The sequence below is a fragment of the Vitis riparia genome, chromosome 2, assembly GCF_004353265.1.
Source record: "Vitis riparia cultivar Riparia Gloire de Montpellier isolate 1030 chromosome 2, EGFV_Vit.rip_1.0, whole genome shotgun sequence".
In the NCBI taxonomy this organism is placed as follows: domain Eukaryota; kingdom Viridiplantae; phylum Streptophyta; class Magnoliopsida; order Vitales; family Vitaceae; genus Vitis; species Vitis riparia.
In genome coordinates, this window is record NC_048432.1 from 11,306,535 (window position 1) to 11,323,551 (window position 17,017).

Consider the following 17,017-nt stretch of genomic DNA (forward strand, 5'->3'; position numbering starts at 1 on the left):
CGATAAATTATTCTCTCATATTCTAATTTCTATTAACCAAGACAGTTTCTACTCGGCCTGCAAAAAGAAATTAGTCAGACAAACTGCAACTGATGTAGGGCACAATCTATTGCAGAATCTCAGTATGTAAAGCATGAGATTGTCTGAAAACATAGAGAAGGGGAAGGAAAACAAAACTAAAGACAGTCAATATCAAATCAAGAAACGTAAGCCCTGCATGTAAAACAAGTAACTGGCTTTGAAAACTTATACAATCCCTTAATACTGAAAGGATTAGAGAAGAAAAGTTCATGAGTTTATTTGAGCATTTGCATATTTTATGTTTGCTGGTATGATTTAGCAGTCAGCAGTGTCAATCTTCCAACTGGGAAATGATGCTGACAAACACTTGGTAGCCTTGGCACATATCAGAAAGAAGGCAGTATTCATTCTTGGCATGGTATGTCGCCATTAAACCTGCCAAGCAAGGAACACCGTCAGATCAACAAAAGCATGCTTTGTTTACTTTCCTGAAAACTCCATTCAAAGGTAAAACATCTTGTTTAGGTTCCATTTGGATCCAGGAAATCGTAAGGGAAATTAAGAGAGGGCGGGGAAAGGAAAGCACAACCAGAGGAAAATAAAAGAAAATATCTGAGCTAAATAAGATTTTTCTTCACCCTTTCTCCAACTTTGTTCACTTTTTTAAAATAGGGAATGAGGAGTTCAGGCAGAAATTATAAACTGAAAGAGGCAATATTGCTGCTGGAAATGCTATGCTGTGGAATCAGGCAGAAATTCCTTGAGCATCAAAGTGGCACATATTAGGATCTGTGTGGCTTTTAAAACCCTAGAACCCATTTAAAATGACAGTTCTTTGGATATGACTCCATTTAGGATGCCATTAAAATTTGTTATTGGTTTCTTGTAGGTTTGCCCTTTATTTCTTTTTAAAATTATTGATTGTATTCCGTTATGAATGTCGCTAAGGAATTGAAAAAAGACGGTAATTATTTTATAGGTCAATAAAAACTAAACTATTATGGGCCTAAAGCCTATAAAACAAAAACTATTAAGCCCTTTAGGGGGACACTGCCAAGGTACGCAGGATATAAGCGCCGATCACTCAAGAGACAGAAAATGAAACAAAAGGGATTCCCTCCATCTTAAAGACATCCCAAAGCATCAGTGAACTCTAAAAACAACAGCATTACATTTCTAACTGATCTCGCTAAACGCTCAAGCAAAGAATTCAAAGAAACATTTATAGTAGCAACTCTGTTTGCTCTAACCAGTTATTCCAGTTTGAACATTCCACAGAAACACCAAATAGGCAGAGAGCCTTATCCATGGCTCCTCCCCCCTGTAGACTTTCCTTGCCAACTAACCAAAGCTTTCTTAATTGATTTTGGTAGCACCCAAGAAGATACCAAGACAAAAACCAAAGTACACAATAAACTCCGAGCCATCCCATAATGGATAATCAAATGTTTGGTCAGATTCCCCGTCCTGCTAGCACAAACAACACCAATTTGCTATTCTTAGTTCACTCTTCCCCTTTCCGAGCTTGTTCAAAGTGAGGATATTCTTCCAAACCACTTCCAAAATGAACAAACAAACCAATGCATTTCACTGAAAAGCATCCATCTTTTGATAAATTTCACAAAATGTTATCCTCCTTATCTACAGGCACAACAGCTTCCTGAATACAAGATAGGAATGATTCTACCAATTTCAATTCCAATCATGAACCTTTTGATCAACCTTAGATCGCAATTACCCCCAGTCCCTTCCAGATTAGAATGTTCAACCATAGTATTTTAAGAGAGGAAAAAAGTTTCAGAAACTTTAGCACTAAATCCATCACCGGTATGTTTGACCACCACCAAATGTTTGACCAAAATTTAGCACTAAATCCATCACTCACAGAGACACAGGTCATATGATAAATAACATTCTCTTTTTCTGAAAAACCTTCCATAAACCTAATCTATCTTCTCATCCTAGAACACTAAAACACTAGCCACTGTTTTCCTCATTGAACACAATGAACATCCTCCATAGTAGAACAAAAGTCAGTATGGATGTAACAAAGCTTTTAAACTTCAATTAATCAAATTGAAATTTTGTTTTGGTACATGGAACCTTATCCACACACTCAAAAGCACTTTAGGGAAGCAAAACTCTTCTAAAAACAGGACCAAGCATTAGAAATCATATAGGACTCAAATTGCTTTCAAATTGAAAGTTCCTAAATGCTCCAAATGTGTGGGTTCCCAACCCAAGAAAACACTCCTAATTCAAGTAAAAACTCTAAGACCATAAAAACTTGGAACAGAATTAGTTCTTAAAGCAGGAAATTTCCAACAAAGAGACTCTTTAAATTCTAGAAAAGACTCAAAGAAACCCTGACAAAAAAAAGAAAAACCCAGGTAATCCATAAATTTTCACTAGTATTAACCATGGGTAAATAACTCCATGCTTTAAAAGTGGCCTTTGCCACCACATTATGCCTCTTGCTGCTCCATGTTGCCACACTGAAACATACTGTAAACAAGTTGACTATCTGACCATCACTCTTATTGATTGTCCTACTGTGCACAAAGGACCAGTAACTTCCAACTGGTTGGAAGATATGGACAAAAGAACTTTAAACTAGGAGTGAATTTTACCTTCTAACAACCTCAATATCATATAGTCACTTCGTGCCAAGATAGATACTATGAACTGACTTCTAATCTAAACAGTGTGAATGATTTTGTCTGGTTAAGTCTAGTTAAATATATCAATTTTCCACCAAGTTTTATTGTAACTTCCTGGTGAACAACCAACTTTGTTTACAGCAACGTTTCAAAATTTGATTAATAGGAAATCAACTGGCTACAAATCCAGCTTGTTAATTTCTTCCATTTCACCCCTATCATATACTTCCTTTAGAATAAATAAAGTCCACTTCCTGTTTGTGTCATTTGGAAAGTTAAGTGCCTTTATACTTGATGTGGATATATCAAGTTTGACTCTCTTCAACATGAAAAATAATTCCCAGGTTGGGTCAAATAAATTAATTTTATAATTATTCTCGTTTGCTTAATAGCTTCCCAATTCATTAGACAGTTCCCCTCATTCATTTTCAAAAAATAATAGTAATAATATTGACTAGGGATGAGAGTATCCTAGGCTGCTATTATTCACTAATGGAGATACAAAAATAATACCGCCTCTCTTATATGCACTAGTAAACTAATATAATCTCTAGCAAAATTCATCCATATGGTTGTGCTTCACTAAATTATCCTTGAGGTTATATAATAATTTCCAATAGAAAAACCCAAAATATTTGCAGTAAAGAGCAAGAGTACTTTACCATAGCCTGAGGTTTGAACATCAAAGCCTTCATCCTACCACAAAAACAAGAGGAGGAATAACTAAAGGAATATCAAATCCAAAAAGGCCATTGAAGAGAGAGAAAGAGAGAGAGATCACCTGCAGTTCACGAATGAGCGGCAAACTCCCAGTGATTGAGTAAGGCTTCACATACCCAACCACCTCCTCAGTTGCCTTCGATAGTACATGGAAGCCATGAGATTTAAGATCACAAGCAACTCCAGACATTGCCTCATCAAAACTTATTGTAAGGCTGTGGAAAGAAGCCCCAATAACTACTTTTTATCAAAAGAGTACGTAAATAGATGAAAATCAGAGAGACAGTTTTAAGGTGAGATTCAGCATATTTCTTCAATTCATATAAAAGAAAAAGAAAGCACACCTTCCCCTTAGGTCTTCATCTGGTAGGACATATTTCGAAACTGGGCCCCGTGATTCTAGCCTCTCGATGTGGTTATTTATGTCGTCTACATATTCTTGTAACTTCTTCATTACATCTATCACACTGTAACAGATTATATGAGAAAAAAAAAAAAATTCAAAGCTCTGTGTGCATGTTTGTCTATTTCTTCCCAGTAAGAAAAAGAGCTAAAAATTCCCAGAAAAAGAAACATGAGAAAAAGAAAAAGGTAGACCAAATCACAAGTTCAAGAAGTTAGCGTCCTAGAAACTGATTAAATTTGAGACTAACAGGAAGTAGGTTTCTTACTTGTAAAATGGAGTTAACCTGAAAAAATAAAGGGCAAAATGAGACATCATTTTATATCAATGGCTTCAATGAATAGTTTCTGGAAGGTTAGAAACCTGACATCTCCTGAAATCGTACACTCAGCTGGAATTTGATTGATCCCGCCGCCTGGATCTGTAATAAGAAGATAGGAATGATCAAGAAAAGGGTATTTTACAAAAGAAATTCTCACAGGCCCAAAACTAACAATGCCATTGAGTTGGCTTCATGGTTGATGGTGTCGCAAACCCATAGATTTGCTCCTTTGGATGGGGAGGGAAATCTCTATAGAAACGCAGCTGGATTTCTTTAACTGCATCCATGGCTAGCTCCAATGGATTTATAGCCTGCAGATATTCAACAAGAGTCTTCATAAGCATACAAGAAAAATTGAACGCATTATATCAGTTGTATTTCTAAATTGAACACTATAGGGTCCAAGTTTTGTAAATTATTCAGATACCCATGCTGGAGATTGTCATTTGTATATCAGTATAACCATTTTCTTAAAAAGGTATGATACTTGTCATGATATGTATCATGTGTCAGAGAGATATCCTGTGAAAACACTTGTCATGCAATACAGTTAGGTCGACCCAGTCAACTGACTGTTTTTTCAAGACCAGAAGAATTTAAAGAATTCCTTTCTTCTCCGTTTAGATTCTTTTTTTCGAGATCGAGGTTTTAGAGCTATCATTCACCTTATGAAAGATCTCAAATTTCTCTCTCAACAAAGATAAAAATTTGTTTCCAAATTTTCCACCCGTTTCTACATGTAAGAGAGACCCATGAGATAAAGGTTTGGAATGATTTGAAAATTGGTGGAAAACTGGCTGGAACATGGAGCTTTTGACATAGTATTTTATGAAACACAGAATATATGCATATATACATACATACATAAACACAAATTCACTTTCTTCTTGTTTGTAAATTGGTGGAGACCTTGCTGGAACGTGGAGTTGTTCTAGTATTTTGTGAACATACATAAATATATACATACATATAGGTTCACTTTCTTCCTGTTTGTAAATTGGTGGAAATTTGCGGGAACATGGACCTTTTGATATAGGATTTTAGGAGAACTTGGAACTTCTAGTAAATCATAATGATGTTTATGAATATCAGATTTCTTGCAATATATATGTGCTCAAATGTGTAAGCATATTTTTCTATCTATTTTGCAAATGAAAAAAAAAACTCGGGACACATGATTTGGAAAAATAGGAAAAGGACATTATATTTTGCCAGTTGAAAACTAAGAGAGTAACTTCTCAAATTTCTTGTATATGATACTTCTGTAATAGACCAATTGCAGAACAAGGTGGCCACAACTTCAAATTAACAACTCATAAGCATCCAAATCAAGTAACCTCAATATTAACCCAGTTATTTGGATTAGCAACATATCCAGTTATCCATTATTACATATTAGTAGTCATAATTCTGTCTGATCACAGGTCATTATATCTTTCCTTACTGTTGACACATCCCTTTTGGCATTCTTCCTATAGCACCATTGCCTGGTATCATAGCACCCCAATGATTTAATCTACTTTGCACACAAAAAACCATATTAGTTAGCTTTCTCTTATCTTATCAATGGAGGATTCTACCTTAGACTTCTCTTCTCCTGGTACATTAATTCATAATACAAATCTTCTTGTAATTGGATCGGATGTCATTATAATGGCATTCACTAAAACCAGCCCAAGAACAAGGGCTTTCTGGCACTGAATGATTTAGTAGCTAAGTGCATGGCTAGTTATAGAAAACTTTTTCTCTGAGCTACTTGAATGGATCATTCTACATCCACTAAGCTACTCATGGGGATCATTTTAGGGGAATCACATGTCTGAATGCTGTTTGCTATATTTCAAACAGAAAAATACATTGCATTTAGCTCTGCTTCAACTCATTAAATAGACTTCATTGAGTATGAATAACTCTCTATCTTGCACACAAACTGACAGAGTCTTGGGAGGAAAAGTAAAGAGGGAATAATGCAATAAATCTCTCTCTCTCTCTCTCTCTCTGCATGACGAGATGAGAAAGGTCTCTTTCCCTCTTGCTCTTCCTCTCACTAAGATGAGAAAAGCTTATAGAACTGTTTCTCTCACGTCCTTTCAAAATATTCCAAACAGAAAACTTTATACCAAAAGGGAAATTTGCTGATAAAATTTTCCCAAATACCGAAGAACTCCATGCCTAATAAAACTAAAGATGAGAAATTGCCATGGCATTGACAGATCTAATATCTCCTTTATAAAAAAAAGGGCTATCAGGAATGGTCAAGTATGTCCTGTGCCCTGCTGAATAGCAAGTGCAACAACCTTCTCAAAAATTATCCTATTACATAGAAGAAGTGGAACGAACTGAAACTAACTTCAAAGGCACTCCAGCCACAAGGTTGCAGAGGTTGACAATGAAATTCAACACTTATAAAACAGATATTGCAATGGTGCAACCATGTGACCTATGACAAATTCATAAAAACAAATCTAAACAATATAGATTGAAATGTAATACCTTGTGTGGTAGACCACTATGAAAAAGCTTCCCAGTCACTCTAAGTTTCCATGGGATCATACCCCCAGTACCAATGCAGGGTTGTTTATCTGCTGTGTCAATCCAATACCTGCATTGAAAATACAAAAAGCACATCAAAGAAACCAACTCCTTTTAGCTTCACTGTAACAGTCATTTTAAGAAATGTTCCGTCTCTAATTTCTCTTCCTTGGCAGGAAATAAAATAACTTACAGAGGACCTTCCTTTAGCTTATTCAGCAATCCATCTTTTACCAGAGCATCCACACCAACCCCTGAAATAGCCGAGTTCTCTTCATTGGCTATGAAGACAGCAACCACAGTAGACTTCAGTTTTGGCTTGGTCTCTCCTAGCCTTCTCATGAGTTCAGTTATAAGTGCAACATGCCCTAAACAATCAGTAGTTCCACGGCCACGAAGTTTATCCCCATCAATGCTCAGTGTGAAAGGATCAAAATCCTGCAAATGAAATCATTATGCAATTCAAAAAAATCATCACCATTTCCCACACATATTATTCATATTCCCATAAACGTAAATGAAAATCCAAGATCCTGGTTCCTACATTAAAAACAAATACCAATAATTTTATCCTAACAAGTATTAAGTTTGAGATTTTCAAAAGGGAATTAAATTGTTTTTATCCGGCCATAAAGATCAATGTTTCAATAAGCATCATTCAAAAGCTAAAATTACACTTCCTACTACGAATTCCAAATTATTATTAATTCATAGCTCGTCCATTTCACAAACATGCCAAATTTATAACCACAAACAAAAAATCGTCAGAAACTGAAATCCTGTGTTTGGTTGCCGAGAAAAAGGCAATATATATATATAAAATAAATAAAAGAAATCAAAACCTCCAACCTCAAAAACAAAACTAGGACACAAAACATTAAACAAAAATCTCACTCTCTGTTCTCCTTCCCCTCCCCCATTTCCTCACCAACCAAACACACACACACACAAATCAAGAATCCAAAACCGCCAAAACCTAACTTCAGAAACCAAATCGAAAAGAGAAACAGGGGATAAAAGCAACAGACCCAATCGTTAGGGTTGGCCGTGACGACATCCATGTGCATTCCAACAAAGGACAAGATCTTCCCAGGCACAGTGCCGGGGTACTCAACAATGACGTTTCCTCTGCCGGGAAAGTAAGTGACGTGGTTGACTATGAGTGGTCCGCCGCCGGTTTGGGTGCTGTAGGGAAGAAGTGCGTCGAGGACATGCCTCACAATCCGGTCTTCCTGAGGTATAAGGTCCGGCGGGTTGTTCTGGACGTATTCGGATTCTCCGATAAGCTTCGAGAGAAGCTTTACGAAGGAGTCAGTGTTGAGATCGCCCACCGTGTCCTTCACCATTTCTGATGGGTATGGGGAGTCAGCGAGAGACAAAGAAGCCGAGACTCTGGAAACCGTTGAATGGAAGTCCGAGGTGGTTATTGCACTTATACTTGGGTTGGAAATTTTTACTGTGTTAAAATTAAATATATTTACATCAAAATTAAGATATTCCAAAGAATATTTAAATAGTAAATATCTTTATTTAAAGATATTCTTTAAATTAAATTATTTTAATAGAAAATGTAATTAGAAATTATGTAGCTAATAAAGAAAAGATTCGTGGTAGATAATATAGAAAAATAATAATTAAATAAATTAAATTTATTTTAGTAGAAAATGCAACAAGAAATTATGTATTTAAATGTAAAAGTTGAAAGTTCGACTTCCAAGAATGGATTGGAAGATTCACAATAAAAACAAGTTCAAGGCAAGAAAAATAAGAAGAAAAGTAATGAAAAGCAAAATACTTGAGGATAATAAGAAAATAACATACTTAGATGAGAAATCGAAGTACTCGAATAATCTACATTTAGGCACTAGAACGAGGCACGTATGAGTAATAGAAAGATGTGGACATTCAAGTAATAGAATGATAAATGCTTGCATCTAACAAATGCACTTCCCCGATAGCTTGACACATATCACCCTTTGATGGAGGAGTAGTGTGGTGACCACCACAAGTTCAACACATAAAATGACCGTGGATAAGATACTAAAGCATTAATGACATTGTTAGTATGGTGAGGAGACCAAGAATGTTTTACACTAGTGATCTTTGCTCATCTTCTTTAAGACTTCTTATCCTTGTGAAGGCTAGTTGTCTTCATCACCACTCATTAGTAGTTCACATAAACATCTTTTGCATGAATATATTTTAGGATGTAACCCTTAAGAATGACATGATGTAACAAAATGAGATTTCATTGATATATAAATATTTTGATTTTAGATTCTACTTTTCTATCTATGATTGCATCATTACTTATATGAGATTTCAAACATATATCACTTGTATTGTACATAACTTAAGCGCATTAAGAGTTGCACAGAAGATTTAAGTCATGAATTGTTTGCAAGTTAATGAGTAGTTGTTCATAATATGTTTATAGATTTAGGTAATACATATGAGATTGTAGTGTACTACATTCTAGTTGGAGAGATAACTTGTCTTAATCATTAACATGAGTTTTCTATATTGAGTGCACTAACATGTATGATTACACATTGAATATGATTTACAGTGAATTATAATGTAGGTTATCAAGTACTCATGACTTTATCAATATATTGCATAAGAGAGTATCAAGTTAATGTTAAGGTTTTTAGTAACTTTAACCTACAGATGAGACCCTAAGTTGGTCATATATTTCCTATGGATTGAGTCACTCACTATTAATTTAGGCAGGTGATCATATCAAAATCTATATAAATAAAATGGTGGTTCTTCAATCATAGGAGTATGGTTGTAGCTTTAAAAAAATTCCAATGAGTCAAGTATTGAACCTTGGGGAAGTGATTTTAGAATGCAGATGAAGTGGAAAGATTAAGAGATAGAAAAGAAATGGGGATGAAAAATTCTTTCTTGATTTCTCACTTTGGATAAGAAAGTGGTTGGAAAGTTGTTATACAAAAAACAAGTCAAAATAGATTCCCCATTAAGTGCTTAGAATACCCTATGGGGACCCTAGGCTTCAATATCTAATTAAGTATAAAAATTTAGTGGTTTCATGACCGAACTTCTCTATTATACCAAAATACTTAGCCTTTTTATGTAGCAATTCTGGTAAAGGAAAAGAAAGAGTCACTACGACTTTTGTAGTATTCCAAGTATCGTCCTTAAGGACTGGCTTATGGAAATTGTCAATACTAGAATAGATGAATTGCTTTTGTTTAAATCTTAAAGTGAAAAACAATATGTGAATAATGTGAAACTAAGTAAAAGAAATTAAATTAATAAAAAAAATGAATATTGATTTTAAATTCAATTGATTCAAGTTTGGGGTTTTCCACAATCCAACCTAGGGTATAAAAATTAGAGAAAACAATGGTCTTTTAAGTAATATGATCTTAGGGTCTTGGGATCCTTGGTCACTCGCGATCAAGTTGAGTTCTATAACTCAAAATTGCATCCGAAACCTAATTTTTCATTTTTAAAAGGAATTCCTAAAACCATCAAATGAATGAGATTGATTACCAGTTTAAGATTTGACTTTTTAACTATTCCTACTACTTATAGCTTTGTTTTGGGGCAAATAACGATAGGGGAGACGAGGATAACTAATGACCAATAATTACCAAGAATCACTAGTATCGGGTAATAACCTGCCGTATCATTCCCTAAACTAATTCACAAGGATAGGATAAAAAAATATTGATAAATTGTCACCTAACCAATAATTAATCTCATTGTTATAATAATTTACCCATTGTCCCTATAGGTTTCCTAACCCTTAGGTTTTCATGCTTCAAACCCCAAGTTGGCTCTTAACCTCTCATAGGGGTTATGTCACATTCACAATCCATAATAGGGTAAAAATCCATAATTTGAATAAAAAGAAACTAAAAAAAATATACTTAATAAAGTAGAAAAAAAAAACAAATCAAAGTTCTCATCTTCTTCCACCTTCAATGTCAAACTCTCTGGAAAAAAAAATCTAAGATCCCTAAAACCTAAAATTAAGAGAGTTTATATAATATCATCAATTACCTAACATGTGGCACACTCTCATTGGCCACTTATTACAAAATAATTTCCTAAAAATGATTAAAAAAATAATAAAATGGTGATTTCTAGTCGTGTGGGGTCCACTTAGGACGGATGGGGTGCCCTAAATGCAATTCCCGAGGTAGAGGAGGTGAAACATCAAAGTGGCAGTGGTGAATTCGAAATTGGTATCATTTCTAAGTGGATTTCTAATTCATTAATTGGATTTCGAATTCATAAGTTGAATTTTGAAATGACCTTTCAACTTGGTGTAGTTGTCTTCAAATGACCATAATTTCTTCATTTTAGCTTCGATTTGCACACCATTTGAAGTGTTGGACTCCTGACTTCCCGATCTTCGAAACAATATATAGTATATATAAAATAGACTCCATGAAGTGCTCTAAATTTGTCCTCAAAATCAGAATATATATTGCCATCAGATTTTTGAGTTTTAATTTCCATGCAACTGAATCTTGCTTCATGCCTCATTTCCCATGTTTTCTTGCTTTCTTTCTTACTCCATAATGGTCATTTCTCATCTTCCAAACTCATGATGTCCTTGTCTTGCCTTTCCTTATGGTCCATGAGTCTCAACTCACTTATTTCCTCATTTAGCACTTTCTTGATCTTTCAAAATCTAAAGTGATTCAACCTGCACCCTTTTCTTCCCTTGAACTTGAGATAAGTCTCCAAAGTACAAATTAAACTCATGGCTAGGTCCTTAGCATCGATTTAGGTCAAGTTGGGTGATTTGAATGTCCTTTGGTGCACAAATCATATCAAATATGTGCCATTAGAGCACATATTTTGGCTCCAATCATTTCATGATCCCAATATATCAACCATTTTCCCAATTATGGTATCTAGGGCTTAATAAATTTCATCCTAAGTCAAAATGGATTTCTTATTAAGTGCTTTAGATACACATTAAGCCCTATAATCCCCAATTGTCAAATTTGATGGTTTCGTTGAGCTTAATATCTTATCTATTTGTTCAATTATCGCATTAAGAGCTTAATAAAGGTAGTTCCAAGTAAAAAGGAATTTCCCATTAATTACTTGGGATACCCATTGAAACCCTATAATCATCATTTATCAAATATTGAGGTATAATGCTTTCTATTTGTGAAACCAAGGTTTGGTTAATCTCGATTTTGATGATAACAAAATAAGGTTTATAACTAATGATTATATTTCAAGTGTGTTTAGGCAAGACAATTTTCAAAGTGGCAATCACAAAGACAAATTAAGCCAAAGAGAAATCTTGATGAAGAAGAGTACCTCGAAGAGAAGTGTTTTTCAAGACCCAAACTTCATAAGATCTCCTTGTAAGTTTGTAGGTGTACTAGGATCTTTCATGCATTACATTCTTTACTTATGCACCAAAATCATCCAAGAGTTATTTTGTTTTAAATATTTTAAAATTGGATGATTTCATGTTTTCAACTAAAATCTTGTGTCAAATGTTTTTCAAACTTGTTTAAAAAGGTTTTAAGTTGAAAAAGCTAGTTATCAGGGCCAAAAACATTGAACCGGTCGAAGCACTGGGCCAACTGACTTAACCGTCCAGGGTACCAGTCGACCGGTTCCCCTTGTCTGGTTGAGGTCCGATCGAGGAATGTAAAAAACATTCTCTCTCATCTAGTAGTTTTTCCTTCTCGGTTGATGTTCTCTCTTTCTTGGTCGACTTCTGGTCGATGTCAGATTGAGGTCCGATCGAGGCAACGGTAACTTGCTAAAGCATTTAATACTCTAACGGCTAGTCAATCGGTCGATCCCCAACTCAACCGATCGAACCCCCAATAGTTAGTTTGACTTTTTTCTTCTATAAAAAGGCTCAAATCTTCATTGTTTCATAAGCTTAACCTTCCCAAACCTTTCTTGAATATACTTGAGTCTTGGAAGAGTGTTTTTGAGTGCACCATTCTTCTAAAACTTGCATATCTTTAGTGCACCTTTCAATCCTAGTTTTCTTGTATCATTTGAGCTTAAAGTTTTTGTACTAGGATTTTGTGAGATCATTTATTTGTAAATCATTGAAAGGAAGTTTCTCAAGTGTGTGGTATCACTTAAGGGGTTGTTCAAGAGTGGGATATCTCTTGAGAAGTGTAAAGGGTGCTTGAAGCCAAAAGTCCAAGAAGGTGAATTGGAACCATAATCCAATTGTATTGCTTAAAGGCTTGGTTTGGAAGCCTTGAATTAGTGGAACCTCAAGCTTGGGATTGAAGCTAGATGAGAGTGGATGTAGGCCGGGTTGCGTCGAACTACTATAAAATCTTGTGTTTACATTCTCTTTTCCCTACTCTTTTAATTTATATGCAATTGTCTTTATATTGTTTATTATATACTTGCATATAATTGTCTCTTACATTCACATAGTTTAAATTTGCAAAAAGAGATCATCATCCTATTCACCCCCCTTTAAGGTGATTACCATAGGTTGTATTAGCCTATTTTTTCAAACACTATTGAATAAAAGAGATATAATGACAAACTAATTTGACATATGAATGCATTATGAGCATATAACATTCTAATGGAAGGAAGGGAAGCCCTAGGGCACTCTTCCCCAATCTAAATAACTACTCAATAAACATTGAATGGAATTAAACTGAAAGAATAAAATAAAAAGCAATAAATTAAGCATCAAAACTTAAAGAAACTATGAAATTATAATGATCAATGATGATAACAAAAATTAACTTATGCATTAAATAAAACCAATTCAAGACAAAGGGAATAAACAAAAGTAAAAATAGGAAAATAAAGAAAACTTTAAAAAAATAAAAAATTGTATCCCAGATCTTTTCTTCCCAAGGTTGACTCCAAGAACTGAGCAAGAACATGCAAGAACTCCACTTGAAGGGAGAAGATCTAAATCCTCCTTTAATGGCTAATTATTTGCATTTATATCATTCCCAAGCAAGCCTTAAATTCCTTTATGTAAGAGCATCTCCCCTCCACATGAAAAGTCCCAAAGATGGTTTAGAATTAGTAGGTCATTGGGTTTAACCCATTTCCTTGGGTTTAAGCATAGGAAAATGTCACTTATGGGCTACAATCATGTGCTCCTTAAAATAAGGTGGCAACTACTAGGGAGTGACGTCTTTACGGAGCCTTTGATGACATCCTCTTGAGTTGGAACATCACTCATATTTCTTCGATTTAATCTTCAAAAAAACAACCTTAAAAAATTTTGAAATTTGGTTAGATTTAAGTTTGAAAAGTGAGGAATAGAAAAAAATTTGTTGTAGCTTGATTGGACATGTCTAACTTATTCAACCACCTCAAAACATTTATTGGTCAGACAAAGATTACATGTAAGAACTCCTTGCAATTTTAGTTTATAAGTGCAATTCATCCTTCATCCTCATATTTGGAAGGTCTTAAGAGGATATGAAGGTCATCATCATTCATTAAACATAAAAAAAAAAAAAAAAAAAAAAAAAAAAAAAAAAAAAAAAAAATCAAAGAAAGCATGAGGAAATCAAGTAGACACATGATGACACATGTGAAACCAAGGTTTGTTTAATCTCGGTTTTGATGATAACAAAACAAAGTTTAGAACTAATGATTATATTTTAAGTGTGATTAGGCAAGACGATTTCCAAAGTGGCAATCATAAAGACAAATTAAGCCAAAGAGAAATCATGAAGAAGAAGACCACCTCAAAGAGATGTGTTTTTCAAGACCTAAGTTTCATAAGATCTCTTTGTAAGGTTGTTGGTGCACTAGGATTTTCATGCGTTACATTATTTACTTATGCACCAAAATCATCTAAGAGTTATTTTGTTTTAAATATTTTAAAATTGGATGATTTCATGTTTTCAACTGAAACCTTGTGTCAAATATTTTTCAACTTGTTTAAAAGGTTTTAAGTTGAAAAAGTTGGTCGTTGAGCCAAGAACGGCTCAACCGGTTGAACCAGATGAGGAACCGATTGACCGCCAACTCAACCGGTCGAGAGGTGCAAAAAACCTTTTCTTTCTTTCAGAATGGTTGTTCAACTGGATGAGGAATTGGTTGACCCACACCTTAACTGGTCGAGGTCCAATGGTCACCTACCAAACATTAAATGCTAATGGCTAGTCAATCAATTGACCCCCAGCTTGACCGGTTGAACCCCTAACGGCTAGTTTGGTTTATTTTCCTCTATAAAAGGGCTCCAAATCTTCATTGTTGAAGAGTTTAACTTTTCCAAACATTTCTTGAATATATTTGAGCCTTGGAATAGTGTTTTTGAGTGCACCATTATTCTAAAATTTGCATATCTTTAGTGTACCATTCAATCTTAGTTTTCTTGTATCATTTGAGCTTAAAGTTTTTGTACTAGGATTTTGTGAGATCAATTATTTGTATATCTTTGAGAGTAAGATTCTCTAGTGTGGGGTATCACTTGAGAGGTTGTTCAAGAATAAGGTATCTTTTGAGGATTGTAAAGGGTGTTTAGAGCCAAAAGTCCAAGAGAGTGGATTGAAACCATAATCTAATTGTATTGCTTGAAGACTTGGTTTGGAAGCCTTGAATTAGTGGAACCTCAAGCTTAGGATTGAAGTTAGAGGATAGTGGATGTAGGCCAGGTTGCGCCGAACCACTATAAAATCTTGTGTTTGCATTCTCTCTTCCCTACTCTTTTACTTTATATGCAATTATCTTTATATTGTTTTATTATATACTTGGATGTAGGTACACTTTTAGGACACTTAGACACACCCTTGGTCATTGAGACGATACCTAAGACACATAATCACTTTTCTTATCACCCTAGGACATTTAGGCACTTCAGGCCCATTTAGGAATATCCTAGCCCACTTAAGTCATTCATTGACTCACTTCTTTTTGCATGGCTTGCATGGTTGTATGGTTTGTTTGGCTTGCATGTGTTTGGTTTATTTATTCATTCGTCTACTTATTTATTTTCAGAAATTGCATGAGATTGATGATTTTATTTATTTGATTTACATGAACTAACATTTTAGTATTGATCTTTTTTATTTTATTTTTTAAAAATCTGCATGATCTCTCATTTATTTATTTTATTGTTACTATATTGCAAGATTTCTAACTCATTTTATTTTATTTTTATTTTTAGTATTTTACAAGGGAATTTGGGCTACCTATCGACTTTCTTTAAGGCACATGGATCTAAAGAAAGCAAGTAGATATCCAAACCATCTTTGACTCGCGAGAATGCACATTTTGAAAGAAAGGCGCCAAGTTGCCATTTTGAATATAGTAGAATGCTCATGTGAATAAAGAATGTTGAGGTGTAATATCATTAAACTCTTCCTTTGCACCTTCGTTATTCATTCCTTTTAAGTTATAAAAATGCTTCTTTTAAAATATTTGTGAATAAATGATCTCTTATTCTCTTCTCCGTGTCACTCTTGACACAACATTCTAACGCTAATATATTTATTAGAGTCGAAAGAAGACTTGAAGGATCCAAAATAGAATTAACGTATTTTGATGATAGATTTGGTATTTCCACTATCAAGCACTTTGAGATTAGTTTGAGAATCTTGGTTTAGTTATTAGAATTGGAGAATCATCCAAGCGAGATTGATACATATTAAATCCATCTTGTTGTTGCACCATAAAAGTCTCAATTTCTTGTCAAACAAAACAACAAAAAAATTCTCATTCTCCTAGATTCTTTTCTTGATTTCACTACACTTAATACAACCCTCTCTTGCTTTTCACTTTGCTTTACTCTTCTCTCAAACTCAACACTTCACTATCTCATGTGACTAATCTCCTACAAATAAGAACATGATATAAACAAACGGAGTCAAAAGTATTTATTCTTGAATTCTTCAAAATGAGTACATTTCTTCCATTACACATGATCACCTCCAACTCAAGAAATAAGACTGATTGCCTTTGACACTAGGGCTTTTGCTAATTTCTTCAATTAGTCAACTTTCCCCTAAACACGTGTATAGGACCATCAGTTGATCATTTCATTAGACGGGTAAAGTGTTCTACTTCCAACAATTTTCTAGAATGATCACCCTCTTAACATTAAAATGACCTCATAAGCCAACAAGCAAAATCGTGGCATATGGTTGTGCAAAGAAAAAGTCTAATATGATTTTATTACTTTCTTTGGTACTAGGAATTAAGACATGATATTTATTCTCAAATATCTCTTTCTGATGCATTTTCAATGAGAATAAAGGCAAAAGGCCTTGGAAGTAAAGGACTCCAAGAGTCTCATTCTAAGCGTTTTCTGTAATCATTCATAGATTACTGACTTTACAACATCTCCATGAAACTTTCTTCTGCATTTACAATATTCGATTTAAAGTATATGCAGATGAA

The 17,017-nt window shown here is 34.4% G+C and overlaps 1 protein-coding gene across 1 annotated transcript; it reads right to left on the reverse strand.

Moving 5' to 3' along the window:
* Positions 1–77: 77 nt before the first annotated feature.
* LOC117931351 (acetylornithine deacetylase) lies at positions 78–8,069 on the reverse strand. The gene is made up of 10 exons (XM_034852316.1): positions 7,687–8,069; positions 6,852–7,096; positions 6,620–6,728; positions 4,299–4,437; positions 4,168–4,225; positions 4,073–4,090; positions 3,746–3,868; positions 3,463–3,616; positions 3,344–3,377; positions 78–456 (listed from the first exon to the last, which is right to left on the reverse strand). The coding sequence occupies exons 1-10, from the start codon at positions 8,002–8,004 to the stop codon at positions 353–355; spliced, it is 1,302 nt and encodes a 433-aa protein (XP_034708207.1). The 5' UTR covers positions 8,005–8,069; the 3' UTR covers positions 78–352.
* Between the last annotated feature and the right edge of the window lie 8,948 nt (positions 8,070–17,017).